General features: G+C 43.4%; 1 protein-coding gene across 2 annotated transcripts in view; it reads left to right on the top strand.

Moving 5' to 3' along the window:
* LOC147013666 (uncharacterized) overlaps positions 1-18,607 on the top strand; it is a 100,899-nt gene extending 82,292 nt beyond the window's left edge. The window contains exons 5-8 of one of the 2 annotated variants that reach the window (XM_085850779.1): positions 513-699; positions 805-5,609; positions 10,447-10,657; positions 18,143-18,607. In XM_085850779.1, the coding sequence (XP_085706905.1) occupies positions 513-699; positions 805-5,609; positions 10,447-10,657; positions 18,143-18,156 (5,217 nt within the window). In that variant the 3' untranslated portion in view covers positions 18,157-18,607. Of the gene's footprint in view, positions 1-512; positions 5,610-10,446; positions 10,658-18,142 lie in introns of both variants that reach the window. The other variant, XM_085850778.1, reaches the window with a different exon arrangement.
* The last annotated feature ends 1,272 nt before the right edge of the window (positions 18,608-19,879 follow it).

The raw sequence follows: 19,879 nt of genomic DNA, 5'->3' as shown, positions 1-19,879 counted from the left end.
TCTCATCCTTCGCTCTAGGACTTCAAGACTGCTGTTCACCACCATCTCAGGTCATCACCTGTCCATACCCTTGATCTTTTCTACCCTCATGAACCCCCCACCACCCACCTCTTTCCTGGTTTTCCCTTCCCCCTCACCCTCCCCTTCTCCTTCAATTTTTTTGTTCCATTTCTGCCTCTTCCCCAGTTTTCCCTTCCACTAATATGATTGAATTGAGAATTTATGCCTATCCTACTTGTTCACCCCTATGTCCGTCTCCTCTTGCCATCTCATTCTTCAATTATTCCTCCACATCTCCTTTTATTTTGTCCCTCTACCCCATAGTCCATGCCCCCTCCCCTCCTGCACCCTCTTTCAACTGTTCCTTTTGTTCTGTTATGTCATGGTTCATTCTGTGTTCTAGCTCCTCCACGAACCTCGACTCTGGGTACAAAAAACAATGTTCCATCCTTTGTATTTTCTGTTGGAAATAATGAAAAATATTATGTTGTAATTGTTTATTTTTTTCACAGGGAATCAACAATGCCATACATCAAAAAGAATCTCTCCAAAAGAATCAATACAACAGCAGGTTAACTCAGATTCAGTCATCCTACACTGCGGACAACACTCCTTTGGAAAAGACAAGCAAAGCGTTTCTTCAAACACCGGAAAGAAAGCACCACTCACAGACACGTAAGAAGATCACTACACATTCAGGTACTGAAATGAAGATGACACAAAATTATTATAATGATTTTGCAGTGATTTTTGACAACATGGAGCAGTCACGTCCCGTTTCTCTGTCGATCTCCTCTGATACAGTCCACCTGCATGAGGACAACAGCATAGATGATAAGGAGGTTGAAGTTTCTTGGCCAGAAAGCCTTGATTCGCTGGACGAGGAGCTTGCACGCATTGAGAGGCATGACATGGTGGAAGACAGCAGCGAAAGCACTCCTTCTCCACTGCCACCAAAACCTGAAGGGCAAGAAAGTGGAGGCAACACATGTGAAGATGATCACATGCATGAACACATGAAAAAAAGGACTGTTGATGAGGATTGCTCCCTTTCAGAGAAAAACGACTTCATTTGTATCCGGGCAAACAATTTAAACGAGGACAGTACCAAAGTGTCATCGATAATCGTTCCTGAAAGCAAGAAAAAAGAGTACTTATTTGATGAGGGAAATAATAGTAAATGTGAGATGAATATGAACCATGATGAGTTGCAGCATTATTTGGAGCAGGTACACCCTTTGGAGCAACTTGATGTGTTCGTGTGCTCAACTACAAGAAACAAACATGGGACCTTTGATAAAGAACCCGAATTAGAGATGGAGAGCTTAACAAACTCGGCCAAAGAGAGACCTCAAGGTAAAGACTTATTTGGTCTTTCTGCAGATCCATATGCCACACCAGAAGGTTGTAGCTCTGCATCATTATCATCGGTGGATGAGGACAGTGACGGAAGCCCAAGCAGCCTGGAAACAGAAGATGGTAAAAAGCAAAAAAAGCCCAAATATCATGCCCATGGGTCACAGTTGCCAACGATTGAGGATTCCTCGGAAGACGAAGAGCTGCGGGAGGAGGAATTGTTAAAGGAACAGGAAAGGCTTCTCGAGCAGGAACAACAACTCAGGAAAGCACTGGGTAGAAAATCCAGGCGAGAGAAGGAGGAGATGAGAGGACAGCGAAGGAGGCAGCGATCCCGGGCATCACCAAGCAACTTATCTCCAATTGAAGATGCTTCTCCCACAGAAGAACTCCGACAAGCAGCTGAGATGGAAGAACTGCAACGTTCTTCCTGCTCTGAATATTCACCAAGCGCAGAGTCTGAGCCAGAAGTATTTGAGTCGTACGCTGAAAAACTCCTCAAACTGCAACAGGAGTTCCATCTTCTGACAACACACCCGAGTGGTGGAAAGCCTGTTAAAAAGAATGGTGAATATTCCCAAAGACAATCACGAAAGTCCTCAGGGAAAAAACTGAAGAGTGCTGAAGAGGTGTACGAAGAAATGATGCAAAAAGCACAGCTTTCGCAGAGTTCCTCCTCAAAAGAACTATCTTATTCTGCTGTCGATGGAATAAATGACGCTCCGCCACTGAAAAATGTAAAAGAAGACACGGATCATGATAGACAAAGTGCTTCCAAAAATTCACAAAAGTATAATGGGTATTCTCAAGCTAATGAACAGTTTACTGTTCTCCAAAACAAAAATGACGACGCATCATTCACCAACAGAAATGCAGTAAAAGGACCTGAACAAGAATTTCAAGCATCTCAAGAGAATCATTCGCCTCGTCATTGGTTATCAAATAGCTCTGAAGAGAGCTTTGCGATGCCGAATGTGCGGACTGAGGAACAGACTGGTTTATCTTCTTTCGGAACAAGTTCTCATCGTCCTGCATCTGTCGAACCAAAATTTCAAACGTGCCAAACTAAAAGACTCGGCGAAGGCACAAGTACAAATAGTTTCGATTCAAAAGAACAATGCATTTCTTCGGATGCTCAGGCCGTCGTCACGTCAGGCAAAGGTAGGACTTCACAAACCCAGGAATTTTCTCAACGGATGTCACCTCAACCTCGATCTGCTAGTGCGGTGAAGGAAGCACAAACTACTTCTGAAAAGCATTCCCATGTGGCAGAGACCGTGTCAAGGTCACTTCAACACTTTGGATGTCAAACCGACGTTCAATCAAACGGAAAGTATACGCAAGGTTCAAGCAGGTTAACTAAAACACCAATTGTTCCCAATGATGAGACCGTTACCTCGAGCAACAATGACCAACTTCGAACTTATGATCCAAACTGTGGATTGAAATTGGAAGATGAAAGGACAGTGGTCTGCTGTGATGTGGTATATAAACTCCCTTTCATGAGACCAAAGGTTACTGAGCAGGCTTTTCCTACAACCCAGATGTCAGAACAACCATTGAATAAAGAAAATAAAGAAGTTCAGGTTGACATGGATGTGGTAGGTTTTTCTTCTTTGAGGCCCTCGTATTCTGATACTAATCTTGTAGATAGTTACCATAGGCAAGAGTGTCAACATGGCAATAGGAGGAACAAAGCAAGATACACGTGCGATTACATGATTGAAAAACGTGCAGCGTTGTGCCAAAAACCAATCAGGCGATATAATTCTGACCTTTCCATAGCAAAAACAGATCGTGAGTGTCAGTGCTTTCACAGTCCTGTCAATGACGATAAGTACTGGCATTCAACGGCGGATACAATCCAAGAGATTAACAAACTGTGTGCCGAACTCAAAGAATTGCAGCAACAGTGGGTGGCCTACAACCATCAACGCGAGCATGAACAAGCAAGTCAACTGCAGACACGGGTAACCACTTTGTTACCTCCAAATGTAGCTCAGCAAGGCAGCAGCAAATCTTTCAAAGGGAATGTCCAACAACTACCTTCTTCTTCTTTCTCTGAAATCGATACTTGCTTATTGAAAGACAAAAGCGCGCTGAATCAACCATGCCCATTCCCAGAGTCAAGAATTTCAACCAGTGCAACTATCATCTGTACCACCACAACTTGTGTGCTGTCGAGCATTCCCATTACAACGCAACCCATTTCTCTACTCGTGCCTGGATTTAGACAGTCGCCGAATCAGGATTGCATCCGATTTTCTATTCCAAACACTTCTGCTAATACTTTCACCATGTCATCATATCCGAGGTCCCAGAACCTTCCCCATCAACCTTCGCTGGGTCTCGTGAGATCCATTGGACCACAGAGCATTTTCAGCTCTTCTCTCGGTGCCGTCCCTTTTTCGAGAGGCGCCGCACCTTTGCAGTTTGGCAGAGAAGGCGCCGTGCAAGGTTTTATATCCCCTCTTCAGCAATACCAAGGCGGTCCGTTTGTGTATGGAAAACCTGCATTGACTCGTTGCATTCAAAGCACAAAACCTGAAAACCTGCCTTGTGCTATTCCGATGCAGCATGCTTTTTCAGGTATTACAAGCATTAATGGGGAGACTGGTCTGGGTATTCCCACTAAAACACAGCTTTTGCAGCAACAACTCAATATTATCAATTCCATGCTTCAGAGGAATGCCTCTTTCTCTCCTTGGCCATTGATGTCGCAGAATCAGAGGCCTGATGTTTCAGGAAGAGATAAGACTATAAATGTACCGATTCATCCCCTCACTGCATTGTCATCTTCTTTGCCACCGAGTAATGCAGCAAATGCTCTAAACAGAGTCGATGTTGCAAGCTATGGGAATTTACATGTGAGGAATGAATTGGTACAGAGTAATGCCTATGAGAATAACGGATCAAAACAGGATAAACTGAGTGATGTGAAAAAAGAGGCGGACTCTAACGCTCCAAAGGATTTGACAAAAGAGAGTGAAGAAATGGCGAAAGCAAGAGCCAGTAGTAATTCATTTGGGACACAAAACGATGTGTACAAGCAGCATCAGCAGCAGATCGTTTTGGAATACAGACGTGTTCAGGAGGAGCTTGACCGTGAACGTAGAGAAATGCAACGGCAACTGGAACAGGAGAAGCAAGTGGTGCAGTCAGAGCTGCAACATCTTTGGGGCATGAAGCAACAAATCTGGCAGCAGCAGCAGGAGGTAAGACAGGCCGAACTGGCCCAGCAGCTGGAGCTGGTCGCTCAGCAGCGTAAGCAGCTCGTGAACATGCAGCAGCTGCAGCAGCAGCTACAGCAGCAGATCGAAGAGCAAAATATGAAAAAGATTCCTCTACTTCGAGAATCTTGTGATTACATTCATTCTTCGACTGGATACACTCATGCACGAACCGACGAAAAGGTAGGACTTTATCCACACCCGTCCTGCCCAGTTCACAAACCTGCTAGTCAAATCGCGGTCGATGTGACCCAACAGGTAACGCATCAACCGATAGCAAGCCCGACGGTCGAGTTGAGTGCGAAGGAGTCCAAAGGAAGAAGGGCAATGAGAAGAAAGAGCTTTGCCATAACTGCAAGAACCTCCACTGAGGAGGACGATGAGGCAAGCCAGGACGATGAATATGTGACCTTGCCGAGGAGACGACAACGAGCAAACAGTGGAGTGCAAACGGACGACGAGGAAAGGACACAGTCCCATGGGAGTCGACGAAGATTGGCGCACAGGAAAGTAGACTGCAGTGTGCAGACGGATGATGAAGATAACGAGGACAAGTACGAGTATGGTGACGGGACAACAACAAAACCAAAACTGGGTTATCTAGAGAGAAGCAAAATGCCAATTCAATATGAGGTGCGTGCGGCGAACATCGGAACACCTACGCAGATAGTAACAGACTGTTTTGTTCAGACAAAAACACGGGAAACTAAAGACTTTGCATCCGTGAAATCCGCACCACGACCTCCAACAGATACTATTCTGCAAACGGCTACACCACCACAGAATGTGGAAGGGTTTATTTTCCCTGGCCACAGGGTTTGTGAACCACAGTTGTCTTTTGGTCCACAAAGTATTCAAAGCCAGATTACACCCGAGCAGTACTTTCTGGCCCTGTCGCTGCAAGGGAATGCTGTGAATTACCTTCCTCGTTTTGATGGGAGAATGAACTCTCAGGCACAGCATCAACTCAGAGCTTCCAGCACGATGCTCCCAACAGCTACAGCTACAACACATCCTGCAATGGTGAGTCCATGCAGCCATTACTGTTTCATTCACCTGAAAAAAAATAGAACGAATTTTTTTTCTTTTAATGGCATTCCAATTCGGAGATAAAAAAAAAAAAATTGATCCATCACAGGTATCATTGAACACACGGTCACTTTTGCTTTTGTTTCTTCTCTTCACCAAACCCAACTACCCCATGCTACACGTAATTTTCCTTTTTACTACAATGTTATTCAATAAAATATGTAGCTTCATTTGTACAATTCTTGTCAAAGGTCTGTGATATTAAAGTAGTGAACTTCATTCGTCTTATTCTTAAAACATTGTTTGTATCCTGAAGTATTCCAAAAAACATTTCAATGAACTATATCATCGTCGTGGCTGAGATGAAATGTCACATTGGTTGTGGGTAAACCCGACTGTTGTGTCACGTAGACCACACCAAGACACAGTCATTATTTTGGGGATTGGTTGTGGGTAAACCCGACTGTTGTGTAAGATTGACCACACCAACACACAGCCATTATTGTGGGTGTTGGTTGTGGGTAAACCCGACTGTTGTTGAAGGTTGACCACACCAACACACAGCCATTATTGTGGGTGTTGGTTGTGGGTAAACCCGACTGTTGTTGAAGGTTGACCACACCAACACACAGCCATTATTGTGGGTGTTGGTTGTGGGTAAACCCAACTGTTGTGTAATGTAGACCACACCAAGACAGCCATTATTTTGAGTGTTGGTTGTGGGTAAACCCGACTGTTGTGTAATGTAGACCACACCAAGACAGCCATTATTTTGGGTGTTGGTTGTGGGTAAACCCGACTTGTTTAAGGTTGACCACACCAACACAGCCATTATTTTGGGGATTGGTTGCTGGTAAACCCGACTGTTGTGTAAGGTTGACCACACCAAGACACAGCCATTATTTTGGGTGTTGGTTGTGGGTAAACCCGACTGTAGTGTAATGTAGTCCACACCAAGACACAACCATTATTTTGGAGATCGGGTGTTGGTAAATCCGACTGTTGTGTAATGTAGATGTGAAAGAAATTCAGTTCTTCTCTGTCAGAGTCTGAGACCATTTATTAACACCAAACAACAACAAGAAGCATGCGCATGTGAAAGAAGGAAATACAAGACAAGCAATATCAAACATGATCCTATTTCTCCTCAAAATGCACACAGCAATGCTTTGTATACTATTTTGACGGTCAAAACATGAGAGGGTGAAACATTTGGCAATTCAACTCGGGGAAGGGCTGATAGGCAGAAGGCAAAATAACTTAGAACTGCAACACATGACCACTTTGGGTGGGAGGGAAAGAATAACACACTCGTGGCAAAAGTTTGCAGTGTCAACAACCAGGTCAGCCTTGTAGAAAGGATGATAAGTTTAGGGAGGAAAGGCAAAGAGAGGGCGGAGGGATACATGAGGTCATTTCTTTGAACATGCATTCTCAAAACACCCAGCCTGTTTCCATGCAGCGAGCAAGACCTTTGCTCCAGTTTATATTTAATTTCTGCTCGACAATGAGGCGCCAGCAAGGCGTTCTTCTCTTCAGCAGCTGAGCAATTCCATTTTCACATTTGAGATACTAGCCGTAGTTTTCCAGTATGTATTTCAGTGAGACAAAAGCACATAAGAATTCATAAGATACAATTCTACTTTACTTGTGTATTCATTGATATCACTATGGAGGTCAAAAAACTGTCGGCAAAGGGGAAATTTTGGTGACAATCAATTCGACTCCAGTGCAAAAGTGAAACCTTATTTTATACTGTGCTCAATTTTTAAAAAGTACCTACAACAACAAGTGATTATAATTGAGAATAAATGAATATAATTATTTTTTCATCCACATTCCCCCCTTTTGTCCTATCAGGACAAATTTGAATAATTATATTGCACATGCCCAGCTGCTGAAGAGAAGAACGCCTTGCTGGCGCCTCATTGTCGAGCAGAAATTAAATATAAACTGGAGCATAGGTTTTGCTCGCTGCATGGAAACAGGCTGGGTGTTATGAGAATGCATGTTCAAAGAAATGACCTCATGTATCCCTCCACCCTCTCTCTGCTTTTCCTCCCCAAACTTATCATCCCCATTCCGAGAGGAGAAAATATATCCCTCACACAAGTTCACCCACAATAATGGCAGCGAGTGCTCAGAGGAGAAGAATGCTGAACAGCCATCTTTTTAGTGCCCCAGTCGGGTTAATGAGTGTGTTTCTGCCTCGTTTACAGCCTGTTCGTCAGCAGCTGTCTCAAGTTGTAAAGGCGTGCTACCCGAGACCAGAAGATAAGCGGGTCAGGGTGGAGATAGAGCAGCACCCAAAACGGGAAACACGGTCTAGGCGCTCCTTGAGCTGCAGAGAAGGTAGATACTGGCAGGTATGAGCTTAGGCCTGACAATGGGTTGCGGATGACACTGGGTTGAAGGAGATGAAGAGGACTCGAGATGTGACCCAGAGATCCAGCCACAGCAGAATTCAGGGCCCCATAGCAGCAGTTCGTGCAATCAGCCACAATGGCCCCATGAGACCCCCTCCCCACCCCGCACCATTGGGCACACGGTGCAGATGCCTCGCCATATGGACCTTCAGGGCCTTCATTGTGCATTGTGCGAGCACGGCAAGTTCACGATGTATCCGCAGAGCAGCAATTCGCAAGTGTGGTCTTGGTCGTTCTCCCAGGCAGGCATCATGCAACGGCGACGTTAAGTCTTTGCCTTTCCGGGGTTTGACTTGTCAAACCTTATCTTCAGTGGGTTTTTTTTTTCTCTTTTTTTTTTTCCTTTAACATGCTCATCTTATCTCCTCAGGAATGGGGTCGTGTCATGATCATGTGTTGATTGCCCAATCACCCAAATGTGTATTCTCTCCATCATCCAATCTTTTGGTGGAAGTTCTTCCAAAGCTTCATTCGTCGAAATCGTATACCGCATAGTTCAACCGCTGTCAACACTCCGAAACAAACAAAATCAAGGTTGAACACTGATTATAATTCAATTAATCAGTTTAATGTAGTGTGCCCATGTATTTCAATGACTGACAAAGGTTGTTATCGAAGCATCTCATGTACATTACATGTTGTATCAAAATTTTACCCTTCCTTTTTCACACCTAAATGACATGCTAAAATCTAAAGAAATCTGACTTGTATGTATACTCACAAACAAAAATCTCATTTGCTATTTGTATGTGGAAAGGGCAGCAGTATTTATTAGGGTTCCAATTTGCACAATTCCAGAAAGGCCTCTTCAGTTCGTACCATTAAAGAGGGGGTGATTTTCCTCTTAAAGCATGAGACAATCAGTGAAGGTGCCTTTCGTGAGGGCAATGTTGTAGTAGCACAATTGAAGAGTACTATGATAACAAATAACATTTCCAACAAAATCCACAATTTTGTCCACCAACCTCCAAAGATCCCTTTTATTCAAAAAAAAAAAAAATTCCATCATCTATAATAATTATGAAAGTTAGTTTTTTTCATCTTCGTTAATTTTTCCCTTTTTTCTTCTCAAACTTGCAATGTGTTCTGATTTGTCTGAGATACAAGTACGACATTCAAACCCCAAAAAGAGGACAGACTCCCCCCTTTGGAACAAGTGCTAAATCCAAAGCAATTCGATTTTGCACAGTTATCATTTGCATTTGCAATAATTTTAACATTCATATCTGCAAAGCTATCCACAGTTCCATTCGCAAGCAGTTCCAAAGTAGCTGTCATTTTTATTTATTTATTTATTTTTCCAGCTAACTTCGCACTTCCGTCCTGGGGAAAGATGGTCGGAAAGGCCAAGTCAGTGTTAAAAATACCCCGCTTACTTCATTGCAAATTTTGAAATGGGAAATGGGGATGTAAATTTCCAAGAAGTACCACTTAAATCAAAAATCACGCACCTGTCCAATTGATCAGACAACAAATTGAGACCATTCTCTGTGCAGAGCGTTGGTGCTGCTTAAGCAGTCTCCTTGGCTATTGGGCACAATCCTGGACGGGTCGCCACTCCGACACAGGATACCAGCAAGCTGGCACTCATTTTGACTCGGAAGGATGACAGGCCAAGTTAACCCCAGCTGGTATTAATTCAAGAGCTGAGCGGGATTTGAACTCAGGACCCTAGGATCCAAAGCCCACCACCCGAACCATTAAGTACACACCAGGCATGCATATCTGTCTGTCTGTCTATCTATCAGTCATACAGATCATACATACATACATCTATCAGACATACAGATAAGCACACTACCATTTCCTTCCCTCAACCATTTCACGGGTTCCTGCTCACTTTTATTAATTAAATTATTATTTGTTACATGTTAACGATATAATACCTGTATCACATACAGCTCTTCACCTTACATTTCCCTTTCTTTCTATTTAATTTGCTGTCCTCGTCCTCGTTGAGATAATGTTTCACATGAAATGTCGTTTCTCCTTCATATAACTTTTGTCACCTCTTCTGGTTGTTGTGTCATGAATGTATAATGTGCACTCTGTAGATGCAGCAGTAACCTAACATGAGGAGATAATTATGTCCCTGATGTACAATATCTAAGCATGACTGCTGGAACACGGGACAGCCGGCTTAACGTCCATCCGAAGGACGGCGAAATCGTCGATGGAACGGCGCTTACGTGTGAAGCACCAGGATGGCAGTTTGTGGTCGGGTCAGGAGTCAAAGCCAGGCGAGATAGTTCAAAAGTGAGTGCAGTGCCTTTGAGCCACCCTCGCAGTGTGCAGCTTAATGTGCAGGGAGGGAACACATGCACACCTCGGCCTGCATCACGTGGCTTATGAAGCTAAAACCTTTTGTCTGACTTGAGTTTATATGTTGCTCGGGTGTTGGGCAGAGTCTGGCCATGGAGAGAGAACATCTCCTTCGGGAAATTGACAAAGAACTACAGCTGGTGGAGAAGGCTTCAAGCAAACTTCAGCGACAACAGCCTCACCTGCACACCGCACATAAAGACTCTCATAACCACACAGGTGGTGTCTCCGTACAAATGGTCAACCCAGAACAAGTCTGCACAGATAATGGACAACGTCTCATCCATTTTCAAGGTAAGGGAGGGAGTCTTTCACTGCTTTTACAAACTTCATATGATTATTATTTCTCTATGTGCAATAACTGTTCTGCTGCCATATTTTAAGCCAGCTGTCCTACATGCTAGTATTTGTTTGAGCTAAAAACATTGGACTTGTCAGATTGGGAATAAACGACTGTACAACATATAAATCTGATTTGACACTTTCTAAAGGAATGGGAAGAGTGTTACTCATGATGTGCCAGCCTTGAGGAGCCTCGCCTGTACCTGCTTATGTAATATAAGCAGGACTCCAGCTTGTAGGCCATTAATCTGGATTGTGCTGGAAGCTCCTTTTTATTTTTATAGTTCCGTTTAGATAACCAACAACAAAACAACAACACTGAAGTTGTTTCTGAATTGAAGGCACTTCAAACATACATCACTTGTTCCCCTTCAAGATGGAAAAGAGCAGCGAACAAGTTATTGTTACATGAGCAAATAGTATGGGACGCAAACCAATGCAGTAAGAGAAAACAAAGCAGAGATCATAGCTTTTTGAATATCCGCATACCTCTCGTTAGAGACAGATAGAAAGTCCAGCATTGAAATATGCTCTAAGTTGTCCAGTTCCGAATGAGTATCTGGCAGGCAGGCTCTAGAAAGGGTGTCTGGAAGCTGCATCTCCTCCCCTCTTCTGCACTGAATGTTGAGGTCACATCATTGTAATCATAGTAGCATGCTCTGTAGTCTCATCGGAGAGGACAGCAACGGCTTGTTGGAGAATTTCCAGAGAGGATTATGGTCATTGTAGACGGTGACTGCTTTCCCAAATACATTAACAATGAAACTTCTTGTAGGCATGAACTACGGATAGCATCTCCTTCTCTATTTGTGCGTACTGTGTCTCTGTAAGAGTCCTGGAACTGTATGTGATGGGTCTGTTGTCCTGTTATCAGAGAACTGCACCAAATCCACTTCGGCCAGCATCACAGTGAACCTCGACTGGTTTGTTAACATCAAAGTACGCAAGAACAGGCAGATAACAACAAAGTTCCTTCAGTCTCTCAAATGCTCTGGCTTGAGCCGGTTGCCATTGATATTCAACGTCTGATTTCAGCAGCTCTCGGAGTGGAGCTAACTCGTCACTCAACCGAGGGATGAACTTTGACAGATTCAGTCGAGGACAAAAATATTGGCACCCTTGCACTTTTTTCAAATGACTCACAATTTTCTCTAAAAATAAGTTGAAATTGACAAAAGTATTTGGTCTCTACAATTCTTTATTTCACTGTTAACATTAGAGAACGTTTGTTTTTGATTCAGAACTTAGTAAATCCTTTAAAATCAGAAAATATAAAGAAATGGCATTGATAAAATTATTGACACCCTCGACATAATATTTGGTATCACAGTCTTTGGACAAAATAACGAGTCAAGCACTTCCTATATCCATGAATGAGCTTCCTACTCCTCTCTGCTGGCAGTTTGTCCCACTCTTCTTGTACAAACTGCTCCAGTTCTCCCGGATTTGAAGGGTACCTTCTCCCAACTGCTGTTTTCAGATCTCCCCACAGGTGTTCAATGGAATTTAGATCTGAACTCATTGCTGACCACTTCAGAACAGTCCAGTGTTTTGTCTTGAACCATTCCTGGGTGCTTTTTGAAGTGTGTTTGAGGTCATTGTCCTGCTGGAAGATCCATGATCTTCGACTGAGAACCCAGCTTTCTGACACTGGGTTGAACATTGCGCTCCAAAATGCCTCCTCGGTAATCTCCTGATTTCATGATGCCATGCACACATTCAAGGTACTTGGTGCCAGAGGCAGCAGAGCAACCCCAAAACATCACTGAACCTCCTCCATGTTTGACTCCAGGAAGGTGTTCCTTTCTTTGAAGGTACATCGCACCACATTCAACGTTGCCAAAAAGCAGTACGCCATTGCTCAACACACAAGCTTGAATCTATTTCCACGCATAAGGACAGAAGATCTCCTAACCACCATCCAGGCATTTACCACATTCCTTGTGAATGCAGTAAAGTTTACATTGGTTTTAGTGGAAGGACTTTCACCACCAGACTGAAAGAACATCAAGCACATAATAGACGAGGTGAACCAAAAAATCAGTTATAGTTCATCATGCACAGAATAATAATCGTCACATACTATGGTGAGAAAGCAAACTTCTCACATCCATCAGTCGCTGGCACACAAGGAGAATCAGAGAATCGATGGAGATACATTTACATCACACGGTCTCCCAAGAAAACGGGCTACCCATTAGTGATATCTGGCTCTCCCTCATTAACAAGCTGACACCAACAATCACAGTAATCAATACACTGGGGATAATGAACCATGATGAGCAAAATCACACCGGCCAATCAGAAACGCCCAACGACCAGCCAATGGTGGATGTGGAGCTCTCATAAACTCTGCATCCATTCGTTCCAGTTTACCTCCTCATGTCGATGGCCGGAGCATGCTGCCCAAAACGTCATGGCCTACTTTTACTTTTTTTTAAGTATAAAGAATATAAATAGCTCTTTTAGTCGCTAATATATGGTGTAAACCGTAAAGCTTTTACTTTAATTATTATAGTCTGTCTACAAAAACGAGGTACACCTTGTTTTATGAATGTTTCCACTTGAGTATGACTTGCAAACTAACTGATCATTTTCCTTTAATGACATTATCAGCTTACAGCATTGGAGAAGAAAACATTTGTGGAATCACTTCAGAATCACCACAGAAGCATCAGGGTCAGGTATGGGAGCATGTGCCAGAACAGCGCGTCGCTGCGTCCAATTTCCGCCGGTACTCCAAGGGCCTCCGTCTAGCAACCCTCTAGGCAGATGCCAGGCCCATCCCCATCTCCTTGAGATGATGGTCAACCTGCTGCAACCACGAGCCACGTGGTCGGCCCATTAGCCTCCTCCACTCACAAGACTCCCTCGCTGAGAGAATCTGGTGAGCAGGATCAGCGTCAGGAAAACGAGCCACATGTCCATACAGCCGCAACTGACGCTCACGGACCATGCAGGCAACAAATCTCATCCGAGTCTCTCGAAGCAACCGCTCGTTGGACACAAAATCCGACCAGCGATAGCCAAGGATTCTCCAAAAAGACCTGGTACCAAAGGAATTAAGTCTCCATCTCAGATCCTTGGTCAGAGTCCAAGTCTCGCATCCATAGAGCAAGACTGGAAGCACCAAGGACCTGAACACTCTGACTTTTGTCCTCCCGCACAGGTACCGGCAGCGCCACACCCCATGATCCAGTGAATCCATGACTCCCCAGGCCTGACCCAGACGTCTATTGACCTCTGACTCACAGCCAGCAGAGACATGAATATCACTGCCAAGGTAAGTGAATCTCTCCACAACCCCAACATCCTCACCACAAACAGGCACAGACAGGACAGCAGCATCCAAGATGTCATTGAAAGCCTGGATCTTAGTTTTGATCCAAGAAACCCATAATCCCAGCAGCTCCGACTCCTCATTCAGCACCTCGAGGGCCCCCAAAAGGATATCTAAAGTCTCCGCAAAGATGACTGCATCATCTGCGAAATCAAGGTCCGAGATCTTGACATTCCCAAACGATGCACCGCAGCTTGATCTTTCCGACATCCTCCCTAAAATCCAGTCCATACAAGTGCTGAAAAGTGTGGGGGCCATTACACACCCCTGAAGAACTCCAGTAACAACTGGAAATAAGTCAGAGATGGTACCACCACACTTCACAGCACTCTCAGTACCAGAGTAGAGTTCAGACATCAGATCGATCAGTTTTGGTGGCGCCCCACAAAGACCAAAAATCCTCCAGAGGGCATCCCAATTCACTGAATCGAACGCTTTACAGAGATCAACATAGGCTGCAAGCAGCCCCTGCCGAAACTCTCGTCTGCGTTCGGTGAGGACACGAAGAGCAAGGATACGGTCAATCATTGACCTCTTTGGTGTAAAGCCTGACTGCTCTGGATGCTGGTGCTCAAGCAGATGGTGGCGAACCCTATCGAGAATTATCTGAGCAAAGACCTTGCCCGGCACTGAGAGCAGCGTCACCCCTCGGTAGTTGTTGCAGTCTTGGCGATCACCCTTCCCTTTCCAGAGAGGGACAACAAGACCCCTCTTCCAATCAGTTGGGATGATGCCTGTGTTTCAGGCAGAGCACAAAACTGCATGCAACGACACGAGTGCAGCATTTCCACCAGCCTTGAGAAGTTCAGCATGGATGCCACAGATCCCTGGAGCTTTACCCTGTTTCAACCGGTTCACCGCAGCCCGTGTTTCCACAAGTGAAGATGGACCACAATTGATTGGAGGGTCAGCAACAGGGATTGTAACACCCTTGACGTCCAACTCGACAGCTGGTGGATCAGCCTGGTACAACCGCTCAAGGTAACCGGCCCAGCGGGCCTTCACTTCAGATTCCTCTGTCAAGAGCCTACCACTCTCTGCTCTAACTGCAGTGCTCCGAGGGATGGGCTTGGATGAACGCAATGCGCGAATTCCCCTGAAAGCGGGACGAGAATCACCTGTCCACAGGTGATGCTCTACCCCCTCAGATTCCTCGCACATAGGCCTCCTTGTCCACCCTCACTGCACGTACAGTTTTACGCCTCAGCTACCTGAACAGTTTAGCTCTGCCATTCAGCCTGGCCCTGCGACTCTGGTCAATGGTATCCAGTGTCCCTTGAGAGACAAAATTCTTCTTTGCCCTGCGGTGAGCTCCAAGACATCCACCGGCAACATCAAGAACGGTGGTCTTGAAGGTAATCCACAACTCTTCAGGACCCCCCCCCCCAAAGCGCCCAGACACCCCAAATGTCCACTCAGTCTGTTCGCAAACTCCTCCGCAACCCTCTCATCCTTGAGCTTGCCAACATCCAGCCTAGGCTGGGATGGTACCATTCTCCAGGATTTAAGGTGCAGCTTTAGAGTTGTTACAACAAGCCGGTGGTCAGTATTGAGGAACTGAGCACTCTGGGAGACCCTGCAGTTCTGGATCATCCTCCAGCGACCGTCAAAGAGGACATGGTCAATCTCCTTTGCCACACCACCAGCGTTGGAATACCAAGTCCAGCGATGAGCTTGTGGGCGCTGAAACCATGATCCAGCCACCCTAAGTCCATGACTTCTTGCAAAGTCAAGGAGCTTAGTGCTATTCTGGTTCATAGTTCCTGACCCATGGGGACCAACACACACCTCATAACCATCCCTATCAGTTCCAGTCGATGCATTGAAATCCCCCAAGACTAGAAGTGTATCTCGTCTGGGGCACTGATCAACCACAGACTCGAGCGTGGCGTAGAATGTGTCCTTCACGGTGAGGTCACTCGCCTCAGTCGGAACATAGACAGAGACCAGGGAAATGACTCCCAAGGAGTGACGAATCCTTAGTCTCATAATACGCTCCTTGACCGGTGTTACCTCAATTATCATTGGAGTCAACTTATTGGACACAGCTACAGCAACTACTTGAGTATGGTAACCATCAGAGAGACCAGACCAATAGTAGGTGTAACCACCCACCATGATCTCGCCGCAATCCAGTCTCCGAACCTCAGAGAGTGCTGCAATCCCGATGTCCAAACGCTTGAGCTCAGATGATAACAGACAGGTGATCATCCTCTCTTTGGGATAGGACATTCCAGGCACCCATCCGAAGGGACCGCCTCAGGTTAACCCAAGGAGACCACCGTCTGGTGGACGACACCTCAGCACCACTCCGACACACTCTCCCGTAATCTGACCCAAGGAGGTTACCCCGTGGTTTCCCTCCTTTCATCAAAGATTGGGGGTCCCGAAGGCTTTGCCCCAATCCCGTCATCCGGTGAGCTGCCCTGCGAAGGGAAGCTGCACAGGAGGTACTCCCACGGAGTGGGTTTTCAGATTTTTTTTTGCGTTTTTGTGTTTTGCGGAATGAAGGGTTTTACAGTGGCCGGAGTGCAAATCCTGCCACCAACCTCCTAATAAAAAAGTAACCCAACTGCAGGAGGACGTCTGCAGACACAGTTGGGCACTAGATATGTAATGGCCGTTGGCTCACAAGGAGCTCCTCCACCCTTTGACAGGTTTTGTTTTTAATCCTGCTGGGTGTCCATATCCAAACACCCTCCTCACCAGAAAACCTGGTGGGGGAGATGGCTTAGTCGCCGACAACCCGACCATGTAACAGGTTCGTACAGGTTTACATGGTACCTGGAGCAGGTCACAGATCTGACCTGACCTGACCTGACCTGACAGAAGCATGCACTTCAAAATCAGACCCACACGGAAGATCTTCCTGATTTGCGAGACTGTTTCAGCAATATTCCAACAAATGATAGAACATTTGCTGAGGAAGCGAAGGATGACCTTTGTCTTGATTCCACTGTGACGATCATGCAGAACACGAATTCAGCCGAACAGCAAGCTTTATCTTGCGGTGGTTTACGGAAATCTGTGAGGAAGAAAGCTCTTCATCTTGAGGATAAAATTGCACATGGTTTAAGAAAGAACATTCGACAATGCCAAAGGCATATATTTGGAGATTTTTAAAACTCAAAATAGCCTGAGGTTTATTAATAAGTGTGCTGTATTTCATTTTTTTCTTACAAATAGGGTGTGGAAGGGTAAACCCCATAGTGGTATCATTAAGAACAATCTCTTGCACACAAGCAAAGGGAGCTGGCAGGGTTGTCTCGACTCGAGAGGTACACACACTCACCTCTGAGCTGTCTTGCCTGGGTTCAAATCTCGACCCAGCTATAAACTGCTATCCAGGTGTTCCACAGGCAGTGTGGTTCATCAATGTATGGACATGAAACCCATCTGTTAGCATCAGTTTGTGGATGTTAAAGATTCCACAGAGTCCTTTGCGCATAGTCGGTGGGTTATCGCCGGCACCCTGAACAAAAGACAAATTCCTGCTCTAACTCACAGGGGGGCACTGCATCAGCAGCATGGCCGTGCTCCCAGCAATGATGCAACCAGAAGCAAAAAGCTGCATATGAAATGAAATGAAACCAGAGCAGGGAATATTAGTGAACTGCTTTGAGTGACGAGTAACACATGCCAATATGAATTGTAAAAAGCTTACGTTGCTTCGGTTTAATACCTTCGTGTTTTTCAAACATATTCTAAACTCACAGAAGAGCGTGCATATCCTATTACATGACTTTTCACATCAATTTCTCAAACAATTGCAAAAGCTGTGCAATATTAGTGAGACGTGAACAGAACAGGTGTCTGTGTTTGTTTTGGTGTTCTTCACATGTTCAGCTGTTGTTGATGTTATGTGGTGATTGAAGGATGTTTTAAACAACTCGTAGTTTGTTATAATAATCCAAAAACCTAAACTGCTTTTGTTCTCCGAACTCACTCCATTTCATTCACATTTGCTGGAATTATTTCATTGAAAATAACACACGCACGCACGCACGCACGCACGCACGCACGCACGCACGCACACACACACACCCATCACTTGTTTAATATAACGCTTTAACAACCAAATCTTGGTGTACTTTCAGGTTGTGATCAGTAAAGACAAAGGATTGTGTGGAAGAGTTGTCAGAGAAGAATAAAGAAGCATGGAAGAGCTGTCTTCCACAAACAAATTATCCCAAAAAAAGATTTAAAACATCAAACTGAAAGTTTTTTTTTATCTTCATTTGTTTGTTTAATTAAGCACGTTTGAGTATCATTCATTTTATCAGAATTCAGGAAACCTTTATGGCGATAAAATATTTTTTTAATGTAATTGTTGTACAACTATTGTTGTTGTTATTATTATTCAAGTTTACTGTGAGCTGTAGATCACTTCTGAAATATTAATGGATCCAAAGTAGAATATCCATTTTGCAATGTACACTTTAAATGAAGGAAATATCCATTATTGTTATTTGAAAGTGTTTGCATTTTAACTTTTTTAAGATTGAGCAGAAAGCAAAGTTTATTGAAACTTTCTATTGTTACAATTAAAATTTATATTGTTTCATTTCAAACTTTATATTGTTACAATTCAAACTTCATATTGCATTGTTACAATTCAAACTTTGTATTTTATTGTTACAATTCAAACTTTGTATTGTATTGTTACAAATTCAAACGTTGTATTGCATTGTTACAAATTCAAATGTTGTATTGCATTGTTACAAATTCAAACGTTGTATTGCATTGTTACAAATTCAAACGTTGTATTGCATTGTTACAAATTCAAACGTTGTATTGCATTGTTACAATTCAAACTTTTGTATTGTGTTGTTACAATTCAAACGTTGTATTGCATTGTTACAATTCAAACTTTGTATTGTGTTGTTACAATTCAAACTTTGTATTGCATTGTTGCAATTCAAACTTTGTATTGTATTGTTACAATTCAAACTTTGTATTGTATTGCTACAATTCAAACTTCACATTGTATTGTTACAATTCAAGCTTTGTATTGTATTGTTACAATTCAAGCTTTGTATTGTGTTGTTACAGTTCAAATTTTGTATTGTGTTGTTACAGTTCAAATTTTGTATTGTGTTGTTACAATTTAAACTCTGCATTGTATTGTTACAATTCAAACTTTGTATTGTATTGTTACAATTCAAACTTTGTATTGTATTGTTACAATTCAAACTTTGTATTGTATTGTTACAATTCAAACTTTGTATTGTATTGTTACAATTCAAACTTTGTATTGCATTGTTACAATTCAGATTTTGTATTGTATTGTTAAAATTCAAACTTTGTATTGCATTGTTACAATTCAGATTTTGTATTGTATTGTAACAATTCAGACTTTGTGTTGTGTTGTGTTGTTACAATTCAAACTTTGTGTTGTGTTGTTACAATTCAAACTTTGTATTGTGTTGTTACAATTCAAACTTTGCATTGTGTTGTTACAATTCAAACTTCGCATTGTGTTGTTACAATTCAAACTTCGCATTGTATTGTTACAATTCAAACTTCGCATTGTATTGTTACAATTCAAACTTCGTATTGTGTTATTGCAATTCAAACTTCGTATTGTGTTGTTGCAATTCAAACTTCGTATTGTGTTGTTGCAATTCAAACTTCGAATTGTGTTGTTACAATTCAAACTTTGTATTGTATTGTTACAATTCAAACTTTGTGTTGTATTGTTACAATTCAGATTTTGCATTGTTACAATTCAAACTTCGTATTGTGTTGTTACAATTCAAACTTCGTATTGTATTGTTACAATTCAAACTATGTATTGCATTGTTACAATTCAGATTTTGTATTGTATTGTTAAA

Source organism: Eptatretus burgeri, chromosome 13 (genome assembly GCF_056783735.1).
Source record: "Eptatretus burgeri isolate ZD-2024b chromosome 13, Ebu_testis_v1, whole genome shotgun sequence".
NCBI classification, from domain to species: Eukaryota; Metazoa; Chordata; class Myxini; order Myxiniformes; family Myxinidae; genus Eptatretus; species Eptatretus burgeri.
The sequence above is the reverse complement of the archived record's forward strand: the minus strand, read 5'-3'. Positions and strand labels throughout refer to the sequence as shown.